This window comes from Eublepharis macularius, chromosome 2 (assembly GCF_028583425.1).
Source record: "Eublepharis macularius isolate TG4126 chromosome 2, MPM_Emac_v1.0, whole genome shotgun sequence".
NCBI lineage: Eukaryota > Metazoa > Chordata > Lepidosauria > Squamata > Eublepharidae > Eublepharis > Eublepharis macularius.
The window spans coordinates 150,669,698-150,683,622 of record NC_072791.1 but is presented as its reverse complement, the minus strand read 5'-3'; the positions used below and the strand labels follow the sequence as shown (position 1 = coordinate 150,683,622).

Below are 13,925 nucleotides of genomic sequence, written 5' to 3'. Positions count from 1 at the left end.
ACATCATATTGCCTATATGATGCACTGGGATTTGCCAGAACTCTATGGCATTTGCTAGAACTCTACGGCAAAACTATAGTTTTTTCCAAATTGTTGAACATCACATTGGCATCATGCGGGCAATGTGACATCACTTCCAGGTACTTGCCAAAAGCGATATTGTGTTGTCCAATGCGGCTTTTTTTCAGCTATTACCACCCCCACCCCTGTCCCACCAAGTAGTGGCAGGCAGAGAATCCAGACGCTGGGAATCCCTACAGGACAGGAGAAGAATGTCTTGTTCCTTAAATGTGTGGAAATGAGCAGGTGAAATTTTTCATGGCATAATTTCAACTGGTTAAAAAAATCCCATTAAGGAGGACCAGGCAATTTCTATCAAAACAAAGCCCACAAACTGAGACAGTGGTTGTCCAAAATGGCCCCCATGTCAGGCCTACCATATACTTCACACTCTATCACGTGGCCACTGAAGGAAAAAAAAAAACCAGGGCATTGGAACCAGGCTAGCAGCAACCCAAAACTGAGCTCCCACTAGGTATGCAACCAGCATCCACCAGCAGGAAATGGGGAGCAAGGCCTGGTGCACTAGCGCTGGCATGATGCTGGAGCACATTCCTCCCCCTGCCTAGGGTTACCAGTTGTCCACTGAAGCCAGGCAAACTCCCAGGGATTTGTCCCCTTATCTGCAGATTGCTGAGCAATTGGTGGGAGGAGGCAAACTCCTGGAGCATGCCCACCACTGGCACGCACCTCAGGAACGTGCACCTTGCACACGCTCTTACCCCTCACACTGGCCGCGGGAGTATCCCTGTGCTCCAATTTGGCCCCAAACTGGCCAAATCGGAGTGTGGGAGTGCTCCCGCAGCCAGCGTGATGACATCACAGAAGTGACGTTGCCACACACTTGCCACACTTCTGGAAGTGACTTCATCATGCTGACGCCAGAGTGTGCATGTGCGCACTGACATGAACATGCGAGGGTAAGTTCCAGGCCCCTATCCTCCTGCTGAGAGGATAGAGGGACCTGGCAACCCTACCCCCACCCCATTTCCTCCTGCTGGCCCTTGAGGTGCAAGCAGGAAGTGAGATGGGATGTTCGGAAGCCTACGTCTTGGGATCCAAACTCTGTGTTTGGAAATTTCTGAAAATTGGGGGTGGAGCTTGAGGAAGGTGAGGTTTAGAGTGGGAAGGGACTGCACAGGTTATCATACCATAGAGTTCACTCTCCAAAGCAGCCATTTTCTCTAGAAGAAATGGTCTTTGTTGCTTGGCGATCAGTTATAATTCTCGGAAAGTTCCAGGCCCGGCCTGGAGACTGGCAATACTGCCTGGCCACCAATGGAGGAGGGGGACTAGCCACACCATTACCCTGTCAGTGCCCCTGGATGAGTTAAATCCCCTTTTTCCTCCTTCTGGCTCTGTGCAAACCCTTATTTACATACCCATGCTGCTCCAGGGCACTTCTTCCTGGATCCAGAATGACCTGTTTCACCAGGACAACAGCAGGTCTGTCTGTTAAAGTTTGATGATCAAGCAACTAGCATGGCTTGTAAGCACAAAATCTACTGCAGAACTCCTAACCAGTTTGGAAGAAGTTTGGGACATTTTTCTCATCAATGAACTAATCCTGTGATTGGCTTATCAGAATTGCTGCTATTGATTATGGTAAGTTCTGATTTCATTTACAGTGAAGATTCTAGCATGCCCATTTTAAAAAACTCTATGTTACTACGTTCTCAAAGTATGAAGTAGGTACTTCCCTCATGCTGCTTATTTCAGGAAGCTAGCCTATCTGGGTAACATGACTGAGGGCCAAGCTACACATGACGAATGACACTTGAACGGCAAGTGGATTGAGTGGAGGGCAAGTGAACAGGGAGAAATACACTTGCTGTTCAAGTGTCATTCGTCACTTGTAGCTTGGCCCTCAGTCATGTTCATAGTCTTGCACTATGAAACCTGAGACCATTCACAGAGACTCACATCAAAGACTCTGGGTGCTTCCATGTTCAAAGGTTAGGTAAGTGATAATAGAAGATGAGGCCTGTTGTGGTAGTGGTGCCTCAAGCTTGGACCCCTATCCCCAGAGATGGCCACCTTTCCTGCAGTGACTTCCTTTAAATGACAGGTTAAAAAATAGTATTCTATTCCTTTATGTCTTTGATGATTCTTTAACATTCTTGCTGATGTGAAATTTTTAAAAGATATTTGGTGGGAAATAACATTGTGTGTGAAGGATTTCTCTGTATGGAATCTTTTGTGTACATTCTAGAGGAGTATTGCGTAAGAAGGCAGTTCTATTTGGCAAATGTTTAGTAGTAGAAGAGTTAGAGTGGTTGCTTGGCCACAGTTATGCTGACATTTAGTGGGTGTGGCCCTGGGAATACTGTAGGAAGTAATGGTAGTGAGAAAGCTGACATTGGTCTCCTCCTGCTTATGTTAAGATCTCATGCTATGCTCCAGATGAACCTGTGGAATTAACCCTTTTATCTCGAATCATGGATTTTGAAGGAAAGTTTATATGCTACGATATGCTCATTGATTAATCTTTGTATAGGAAACTGAGTTTATGCGTAAATCAATGGGATTAGAAAGTTGTAACTCTGGGCCAAGCTACAAGTGACAAATGACACTTGAATGGCAAGTGGATTGAGTGGAGGGCAAGTGAACAGGAAGAAATACACCTGCCGTTCAAGTGTCATTCGTCACTTGTAGCTTGGCCCTCAGTTTAGGATTGTATCTTATATCTTACTAGGCAGAGTGCTCAGGAACAGTACTGCTTGTAAGCCTCTAACTATATATATTTCAGCCCAATTTTTTGACCCCTGAATGCAAAGGAGGTCACTTGTGGGACTATATGATGCACTGAAAAGAGTTTTACCATTACTGTAGGGTGAAGATGTAAATGCATTTGCCCTGTTTCACAGCTCCCGTGTTATAGATGCCCACGGTATAAACTTGTCCTGATGCTTTCAGTGATTTCCTGTAAGGTTACAAGGTATGCTGTACATGGGCTACTGCAAGCATTTCAGTGAAAGCATTTCAATAGAAGCAGAGATCTGTTTTTTCATCTGCATAATAGCTTATACCAGTGAAATGAATACAGCACCCCTTATGCACATAGGCTTGTCAGCCTCCACATGTGGACAGGAGTTCTCCTGGAATTACAACTGATCTCCAGGCAACAGAGACTACTTCCTCTGAAGAAAATGACAGCTTTTGAGGGTGGACTCTGTGGCATCACATCAATACTGAATGCCCTCCTTCCCCAAACTCCACTCTGTTCAGACTCCACCCCTAAATCTCCAGGAATTTCCCTGCTCAGAGTTGGCAATCCTATATAACAACATAGGAACAAGCTCATGTGGGGAGGGTTTATGAAGATTTTTTCCTGTGTGTTTTGTTTTCTTTCTGTTCTGTAATGATTTTATTATTGTGGCAATATTAACAATTGAAATTATTTTTTAAAATATACATTCATTGTGAGAACAATTTTATGTTCATTGATTGCTTGAAGGCCTCCTTCACATCCTTGTTCCTCAAGCTGTAGATCAGAGGGTTCATCATGGGGACCACCACTGTATAGAATACAGAAGCCACTTGGTCCCGCCCCAACAAGTAGCTTGTATTAGGACGTAGATACGTAAATATCAGAGTCCCATAGAAGACAGTGACAGCTGTAAGGTGAGAGGAGCAAGTGGAGAAAGCCTTGTGCCTGCCTTGAGCAGAACGGATCTTCAGAATTGCATACAGAATGAAGACATAAGAAAGGAGGATGATTAACAGAGATCCAACAGTGGTGAGACCAGCTAGAAAAGAAATGATGGTTTCAGCTATGTAGCTGTTAGAGGCCAGTGCTAACAATGGAGGGGTATCACAGAAGAAATGCCTAATGACATTAGAGCCACAGTAGGGCAACCTGCTCAAAAAACATACTGTTATCATGGCATTTGAGAAGCCAGTGAGACATGAACCAGCAACCAAAGGAACACTGACTCTTTGTGACATAACTGATGAATAGAGCAATGGGTTACAGATAGCTATATAACGATCATAAGCCATTGTGGCCAGCAAGAAACATTCAGAGCACACCCAGGCAACAAAAAAGTAAAGCTGAACAAAACATGCATTGAAGGAAATTGACTTGCCATCTGCTAGAAAGTTCATCAGCATCCTTGGGATGATGGTAGATGAGTAACAGATATCTATGATAGCTAAGTTGCACAGAAAAAAATACATGGGTGTGTGCAGCCGCGAGTTCATCTTGATTAATGCAATCATCCCCAGATTTCCCATAAGAGTGATGATGTAGATCACAAGAAACACCATGAAAAGGGGAAGCTGCTGCTCTAGACTTTCTGTGAATCCCAGGAGAATGAACTCCGTCACCTTTGTGCAGTTTTCCTTTGAATCTATTTCCAAATTCTCAGACCTGACAAATTATACAAAACGTCAAGAGAAAATTCATTACTTATTCCAACTATTTTGGGGAAACATAGTTAGAAATGACTGCTCGGGTCTCTGACCCTTATTATGACAGTGACAGGGCTCCATATAAGGGGAGTGACACTACAATGAATATCAGCCCAGTTGTCTGAATTCTCAGATCAAAGATGAATACTTATGTGACTGTCTGATGCACTGATATTGTAACATAAGCATGGGGATGAGTGTGCTTATGACTCTATCTTGTAGCCTCACAGTCCCTCTATGGAAGGAGGCAAACATACGCATGGCTGCTAGAGCTATAAATATTATTATTTAGACCCTTCTAACTCAAATAAGGTGCAGAACTAATTGCCTAGCCTATCTGAGGAGAGCTTAAAGAGAAATATAGGGGTTCTTTGGCTACTCATTGCAGGCATTTGCTATATGCTGGGACAACAAACACAGGTGTTTGTAGCCTACTAATTCTGTTGGCTAATAAAGCAATGATGGCACTTTCTTCAAAACAGACTTGTAGAATTTCTACAAAGTGTAAAACTTATTCATACATTTTATTTTAGTAACTAAATAAATTGGGATATGTCTCTTTAAAATGTCTTAGGTGTCCCATTAACATAGAAGTTATGAACACAACATGAACTGTATGGAGTGAAAATGTAGATACTAGACTTACCTTTCAGTCTGAGAAGTGGTCATATCTGTTCAAGGGTGAGGGGCTTCAGTGGTGAAAAATGGAAGCTTGCTCTGTTTTGGGGTGAAGACTAATAATTGCCATCTTTGCTCTGAGCTAGCAGAAGACTCTTATGTCTGAGGCTTAGAAGTCTAGAGATTCTAATAAGGAAAAGTAGTCCATCATCTACCTTGTATCAGAAATGTCGCTGTTCAAGTGTTAACGTATAAGCAACTAGTGCCCCCTCTAACCTAGGTAGGTCACTAACATGCTCGTTAAAACTAAGCTATTCAGATCTAATTCAGCAGCCTGTTAAATTTCTGAAGAAGTTGCAAGACTAAAATTAATGTTGTATTTTGATGGCACCACAGTATTTATTGTGGTCAACTCCCCAAGCTTGCTGTATTATCACAGGGGAGATGCTTGAGTTTCCAAGTCTTCCTCAGGGAAGGAGATGATCAGTTAAACAAACAATGTAGTACAAGGGAAGAGTGCTTTGCTGCAAGTAAAAATCAAAGGTTAGAAACTGATCCCAGGATCACTGATTAATTTCATTTGTTTGGGGGGGTAGAATTAATACACAATTAAAATTAAAACACAGATCTTGCATTCCCTCTCCCAGTCAGAAAGAACCCTGCTGAAACTCCATGTCCTGAGGCTGGAGAAGAGAGAAAGGGTATTCTGCTGTCTGTCACCAGCTAGAGCAGGGTTCCACTACCTTGGCAAACCTCTGAGCCCTTTGAGAATTTTGAGGATAGGTAGTGGGCATGTAAAGAAGATGTGCAGTCAAACCCTGCACTCATGTTAAGAGTGACTGAACTTTGGTTCAGGCTGTAAGTGCTTGCAGGCCTAGTTCTGGCCTGGCTAGAAAAAATGTGCTGGTTTGTTAATTCTGAACACCTGCAGGCCAGTGTCAGTTTCCTGGAGATTTGGCCTTGAAAGACTGGCTATCACAGCTCACATCTTCACTCCCCAATTTCACACAGCTAGCAATGCCAATTAAGCATGTGAGCCCAGATTGGCTCTTGGTTGATAGGGTGATGTCGGCAGTCCTGAAAAGATCAAATCCAAAGCGGAAAACCACAAGTGGGAGAAAATGTAAAGAACAATTATAACTAGTAATAAAGTATGTGAAATTTTATAAATTGATAAGTGCAAAGTGCTAAGTGCTATTTCATATAAATACAATATAAGAGCCAATCAGGGCTCACTTGCTTAATTGTCTTTGCTAGCCGTGTGAAATTGAGGAGTGAAGATATGAGCTGTGATAGCCAGTCTTTCAAGGCGAAATCTCCAGGAAACCGACATTGGCCTGCTGTTTCATATTGTATTTATATGAAATAGCAGTTAGCACTTTGCACTTATCAGTTTATAAAATTTCACATACTTTATTACCAGTTATAATTGTTCTTTACATTTTCTCCCACTTGTGGTTTTCCACTTTGGATTTGATCTGTTTGACTAGGAGAGCTTCTTTGTCAGTTGCAAGTCCTGAAAAGATGGCTGCCTAGCTCACTCTTCTCTCTATCTCCAATTACCATTCCTTACCATCTTGTGAGAGAGAAGATTGGCTCCACGCCTATTCTCTTTAATATGCCTCATGCTGCATGGCATGGAAATGGACTCCTTTACTAAATCAATAGATAAGAACCTACCAGCTAAGAAGCTAAATCAGACAGATAGCTGTTAGCTAGCAATAGAAAGGTTTATTTGTTTTATATCAATTGCTTGAATTAGAGAGCTTTATGTTCAGCAACAGTCTCTGAAACTTTGTAATCAATAAACTAAAGATATTTTGTTCAAGTCTGTGTCTGGAGTTGCATGTGAGTACAACTTTAGGGAACCCAGAGACTGGAAAGTCTTACATACTAATTGATAAGGTGTCTTCCTTCTGCCTAAAGGATCTAGTGTGGCTGTTTTCAGTGCCCGGAAATAGGAGTCTGAGGGTGCCTGGTTCATACAGGGCACCACAACAAAACAGCTATCATGAGGAACAAACATAAAATGGCTGCCATGGAGGCTAGGTCCAATCACATAATGTTGGGATGGTCCACAAAACATTAGGAGAGTTCCAGGTCGGCTTCCGTTTCTTCTGGCAGCGGACATGCTTCAGAGTTCTGTAGCCTCCTGAAAGGTCATCCCTTCTTTAATAACTCTAACTAGGCCCAGATTAACAACTATTTTATCACAAAACCAACATTGTGCTACAATAAGACTAAGCACAACGTAGGAGTGATTGCTAACTCCCAGCTGTTGGCTCCTTAGAGCTTGGAATTTATTGCTTGATCTCACTGCATAACTCTAGATACAGCAGTATCTCAGTTAGGACTGTCTCCTTGTTGATTTTAACTATTTTATTTGGACTTGCTATGCAGAGAGAAACTACATTTAACAAGGAGATTAAAATGTTTCTCTGCTAATGTATTATCCTGCTCAGCATTTTTCACCTACCTAATGCCCTGAAATTGCTGGATGTGGCTACAACTGTAGTAGATTAATTAAGGCAGTGTTTTTGTTTTCATCAGGTGGAAAAGCCAGTCTTTGGAATGGTTATTTTATTTGACAACACACAACTGTGAGAGAGCAAATGTTTCAGCATATGAAGAGATTGGAAGAGAGCAACCAATATCCAGTTAATTAAACAACATACCCTAAAGTCCTGAGAGAGACTAAACAGGCATAAGAGGGGAGAGAACAAAAGAAGAAAGCTGACTCTTACCTCTACCTTGGATTGCTATTTTAACAATGGGGGGGAAAGGGTGTGTCCCTATGAGAATGAAGGGTCTCCTCCAGTGAATAAGCAATTTAGACTGGAAGACTATTTTACTACAGTGAACTTACAAAAGAGATACGCTTGTCTTGAGACAGAAGCTGAAGGAGAAGACAGTTTACTGAAACAAACAACTCCAAAGATAATTCAAGGGGAAATTCAAGAAGCAAGGGCTTTGCCTGTTTTGGAATCTGGATTTAAACCCAGACCCACAAGCAATACAGAGCTGGATATGTTAGGACATCAATGTTTTTTGATTGCACAAACAATTCAATTTTTTTTTACCCAACTTGAAACAATCATAGATCAAATACAAAAGAGCCCAGTGAAGAGTCTGGGGGGGGGGAGGGGAGGGCAGTTGGTAACACAGGGTCTGTTAACGATCACAGACCTGCCTCTGAAACTGGAATTGACATGATGGATTCCCCAATAAAGGCTTCTGGAGAGGTAAAGAAAAATATTCAAAATCTAATTCTTAATCCAAATGGCATAGTGATTAATATTTTCCCTTATCGTGGAAGATGAATTGATTGGTCCAACAAATGGAGGGCAAAAAACCATCTTGCAGTCATTTTAAAGACTGCGCCATCAAAAATTGATATTTCTAAATTAGAAAGGCTCCTAGGTTGCCTATGCTGTGAACGTTTTCTCTTACATTTCCATTTGAACAAAATTCCTTCAAAGATGTTCTCTCATGCTGTGGAACTTAATAGATTTGGAATTAAAATTCAAAGACATTTTAGAAATACCATAGTTCCAAAATTAGACTTACAAACCTCAATAGACAAAAGTAAGACCCCTAAAAAACCCTCTGCAACTCTGCCGAAGGCAACAGAAAAGACAATAGAAAAGATACCTGTGTTAATAATCGACCAAGCAGCTCTGTCAAACCTACCATCGCCGATGAAGGCTTCTGTTATAGCAACCAATCATCATCGAATATTAATCATTTATTTGATGGAGCTGGGTCTTAGAGGAGCCAGAATAGATTGAAACAAATCTATTATCAGCTTTTGGAAATCTGCCTGAACAAGAACAAGACTCCTTGATAAGTAGACTGAACAACCTGGTATCAGCTTTAAAGAAAATAAATCACTCCTCTTCTATCAAGCCTGAAGCAGTGAATTCACATCCTGTCCCTCTAGATGTTATGATGGAACACAGGAAGTCTAAGAGAAAAACAACTACCGTTAGAACCAATAATCATTATAAAAAAGGGAAATCCTATATCGAATATTGTGATCCCTGCAAATAACCCTGTGTTTTGCATGATATCAGAAGAAAATCTAAAAAGACCATCAGAAATATAGAAATTTAAAATATGAGACTGTTGTTTAAATCGCCCTCTGCAAAAATGGTCACATGGCCGGTGGCCCCGCTCCCTGATCTCCAGACAGAGGGGAGTTTAGATTGCCCTCTGCGCTGCTGAGCAGCGCGAAGGACAATCTAAACTCCCCTCTGTCTGGAGATCAGGGGCGGGGCCACTGGCCATGTGACCATTTTCAAGATGTGCTGGAACTCTGTTCCACAGCGTTCCAGCTGAAAAAAGGCCCTCATTATTGGCAAAGCTTAAAAATAACAAAACAAGAAAGCAGCCTTATTGCTATTCTGCTGGGAGCTGCCCAGTTAACTATTTCTTCTCAGTGGAAATCCAACTGTCTGTTAACTATAGATGACTGGCATGGGAAAATTTGGGATCAGATCGCTATGGAAAAAATAAATGATAATCTGAAACAATTAGACTATGAAGATTTATCAATCTGATTCCGAATCTACCTGGCTTTCCATTCTGAAGTATATGGCTGAACAAAATATTATTCCTCTTAATATGACCTATAGGAAATTGTTGTGTTTATGAATGAACTTCTGACTTTGATTGTAAAGACAATTATGAACTGAGATAGATGGTCCTAATGTTTGTATTTGGTAATTGGATAAGGATATAGTTCTTTGTTCTGGGAGATTGTATTCATTATTTATGTTGTATGTTGTGGAGGTATGAAGTATTAATTTTTTTTTTAAAAGGAGAGTTCCAGGCCAAACATCCTCCCATGCTGGAGGTTGCTCTTTGCATTCTTTGGATTCTTTTGAAACACCTGCTAGTTAAATACTTCTGTTTTTACTAATGTGGCCAATTCTGGGTTGGGAAATACTTGGAGACTGGGAGTAAAAGCTGGGAAGGGCAGGGTTTGGGGATAGCAGGATTCTCAGTGGAGTATAATGCCATAGAGTCCATCCTCCAAAGCAGCCATTTTCTCCAGGGGAACTGATCTCTGTTGTCTGGAGATCAGTTGTAATCCTGGGGGATCTCCAGGCTCCACCTGGAGGTTAGCTACCTTTGTTTTGACATCCTCTAGGGAAATCTAGGCATGTCACTGCATGGCTTATGAAGCAGATAACACAGCCTCTAAAGATGTGCAATCAGATATTGCCAGATATATTGTCTGATATTTCCTGTATTGGATTAGATGGACAATACCTGATACTGTGACAGACTTTCCCTATTTTTTCTGATTCTAATACCAATATCATGGCCAAATCTGTACATACTTAAAGCTAGAAACTGGAGCCATGAACAGACAAGACAGAGCTTTCTCCAAACCTTGAAAAAGCTCTAGATTTGCAGAAAGCTCTGAAATCTAAACACACACAAACATACATTGAGGTTAATCTCCCCACCCCAAATAACAGAAGCAATGACTGTAGCTTTAAGAAATGAATGTCCTCTCAGTAGGACATTGTAAGGGTTGCCAGGCAACCATAATAGTATTGCCAGCCTTCAAGCCTTGGTTTCTCTCAATAAAATGCAGGGTGAGGGGCAGGACCCTTTCCAGGGCAGTTTTGGCCTTTAAGAGAGGACTGATTGGGGCCAGGCCCAGAAGCAACTACCAGGCTACTTAATACCACATGACTTGCATGACTCACCCAGCCATGGCTGCTTGCAACTGTTTAACAGCAGCCCATCCCTACCCTACAAAAGCCAGTGAGTGTAATGGCTAGGGTTTCAGAGTAAGATCTGGAAGACCTAGGTTCAAATCACCACTCTGCTATGGAAACTCACTGGGCAACTTTGATCCAGTCACACACTCTCAGCCTAACCTACTTCTCAGGGTTGTTGTGAGAATAAAATGGAGGCAAGGAGCATGATGTAAGCTGCTTTGCCCCCTTGTGGAGAAAGGCAATATATAAATGAAGTAAATTACGAAATATAGATGAAGATGGGGAGTACATTAAAAAAAAGTTGTTTAGTGGGTTTGAAGGAGAGAAGGATGCAGAGAAAGGTGAGCTTATAGAGGGTACCAGGAAGAGGGAAAGAGGAAATAGTGTGGAGAAAGGCATAAAGGGAAAAGTGAAGTACCCCCGTATGTCCTTGCAGGTTCCTCACCATTCAACTGGGCCATAGGGGAGAGACTGCCTGGGGTGGAGGGGTAAAAATGAAGATGGGGTACGAAGGTGTGTGGGAAAGAAAGGAGGAACCAGGATAAGGGTGAGGGGCTGTGGGAGCAGGGAAGGAAAAGAGGACATGGTGGGGGTGGGGGTGGGGATGAAAAATGACAGGCTCCTGCAAGTCTGCAAAAATATTTTGAAGGAGGCAGAGAGATAGCAATATATAGGTCACACAAACGAAAGGGAAGGTGTGCTCGAGGCAAAAACTTGGTTAAAGTAGAGAACACCTCAGCTTTAAGTGAGTGTAATTAAAATGTATGTTGGCTGTGACCAGAGCCCTTCTGAGATGTAAGTTTAAAGTAATATAAAGGGGAGCTGAATTTAAGGTCCAAAGCCAAAGGTTTTTAAAGGTTTTTTTTTTTTAAAAAAGGGTGGTTCAAAACTAAGCAAATCATTACTATCAGGAATGGCAACATTGGGAGTATGCGCCATTATTTCCAGAATGTCTTTCCAGAAATATAACTATATTCCTGATTTTAATGAAAAGTATAATAATACTCTTCTTAACTTTCCATTATGGAATTAAAATTATTTTTCAACTGAACATCCCTCAGAGATTATCAGTAAAGTCAAAGAAGCAAAAGAACCAGAGCACAAACTGCCAAGGAGTGGAACCAGCCATTAATCACAATGTTAATTACCAAAAGCCATTCTGATGAATAACTCCTGATGATCTCAAGATTCTATCACACATTCTATCACATTTTTATTCCACTCCTTCTCCAATGAGCTTAGGATGGCATAAATGGTACTGCCCTCCACCATGTTATCCTCATAACAGCCCTGCAGGGTAGGTTAGCCTGAGACAGAACGACTGGTTGATAGTTCACAATGCAATTGTAAACAGAGTTGTCCTTTTAAATTCATTGGCATCATTGGGCTTAGAAGGGTGTAATTCTGCTTAGGATTGCACTGCCAATGATTTCCATGAAGAGTGGTGATTTGAACCTGAGTCTCCACAGACCTGATCCACTTTAAAATTTGGGCAGCAATAGAAAAGATGTAAGAGGCTAAATTTGCGGCTAGTGGTCATGTGCTGTCAGCATTTCTAGATTGTGAATTTTTGATTAGTAATGGTCAATCAAGCAACCCACCCTACACAATATAAGTACATACAATGTCTTTATTTGTTACTCTATAATTCCAGATATGAATGTCTCCCTAGATTAATATTTTCGTATTCCTTTTGGTTGAAGACCAACTAAAGTTTATTTACAAAGAATAGCCATTAGATGGCACCAAAGATCTATCTGTATTTGGTTAGTGCATTTTTTTTAATTGGTAATTCAGGATAAGCAACACTGAATTCTTATGGCAGAGCTACTTTCATTCATGTACTTTCTCAAAATCCACTCCTTTTACTAAGCCTTTAACATAACCATATCATGCTGAAACGAAACCTACATATATCCTACAGGGAAAGCCTGGAGAGCCTGGGACTTTTTCAGTCTAGAAAAAAAGATGGCTAAGGAGAGACATGATAGAAGTTTATAATATTATGCATGGGGTGGAGAGAGTGGATAGAGGGAGCTTTTTCTCACCTAATACTAGAAGGTGAGGGGAACGGATTAAGTTATTGGGAAATAGTTCACGACAGCCAAAAGGAGATAGTTCTTTACTTGATGAGTCATTAAACTGTAGCAGTGGTAGAGATGGTAAATTGCCAGAGGAGGTAGCGATGGCCAAAAGTATAGATAACTTTAAAAGGGAGGTAAATAGATTCATGGAAGAGATCCATCAGTGGCTACTAGCCATAGTTACTGAAGGGATCTTCCTTGCGAGAATTATTTAAAATTTTGATTTATTTAAAACATTTTTACAGCGCATTTAAAACATTTAATGGTGACTTTCCACCCAAATAGGGTCTCCAATGTGGCAAACATTTGAACATTAAAACACTGAATATTAAAACATTTAAACATTAAAACAATATTTAAGATAATATATAAAATAATTCATTTAAACACATAAATATACAACATCGTAACCATGGAGGAAGCCAATATTTGGGCTATGCCAAATAAAACAAAAATGTCTTAAATCTTCACCTACTGGTAGAAGACAGCTACTCTGAAAATTAACATAGCAACAGATAATTAACTTAAGCAAGATAAGTATTCAAAACCTAATAGAACTTACAAACAATACAGAACATTCTGTCCTCCCACCTTTCAAAAAATGTCTATTTACATTTCAGCATCAAGTGCACTGTGTCTTAATATTTATTGTAATAGATCTTCTTTATTTTGAATTATATTAGCTTCATTTTATATTTTTTCATCATTGGTCATGGGAATGGAGATTAATAGGTCAAATGGTAGAGCTCAAGACCCATTTGTTAAAAGAACTGAGTGAGTCCATGTCTTAATTCCAAATTATGAGTTGCTTAATAATACCTAGAGAATTATTTACTGCTCAAGAGTACCTCATTGTATAGACTTTTTCTGTATTTTACAGTACCTCAGCTTCTCCTCGTTACCTGTGAAGTTGAGGGGCTCAACATCTGTAAGCAAGGGCATCTCAAATACAGCAAACCAATGAGGACTATTTTTATATAGGACCATAGTGCAGGGTATGTCAAAGGTGAGGCAG

General features: G+C 40.8%; 1 protein-coding gene across 2 annotated transcripts; it reads right to left on the bottom strand.

Annotated features, from left to right (window-relative positions):
• Window positions 1–3,477: 3,477 nt before the first annotated feature.
• LOC129324406 (olfactory receptor 8I2-like) lies at window positions 3,478–10,459 on the bottom strand. Of its 2 annotated transcripts, none has more exons than XM_054971655.1 (2): window positions 10,451–10,459; window positions 3,478–4,404 (listed from the first exon to the last, which is right to left on the bottom strand). In XM_054971655.1, exons 1-2 carry the CDS (start codon window positions 10,457–10,459, stop codon window positions 3,478–3,480), a joined length of 936 nt encoding a protein of 311 aa, XP_054827630.1. The 2 variants fall into 2 exon arrangements, with proteins under 2 accessions (XP_054827630.1, XP_054827629.1); XM_054971654.1 differs by lacking the exon at window positions 10,451–10,459 and adding an exon at window positions 10,119–10,138 and having other exon boundaries at window positions 3,478–4,402.
• Between the last annotated feature and the right edge of the window lie 3,466 nt (window positions 10,460–13,925).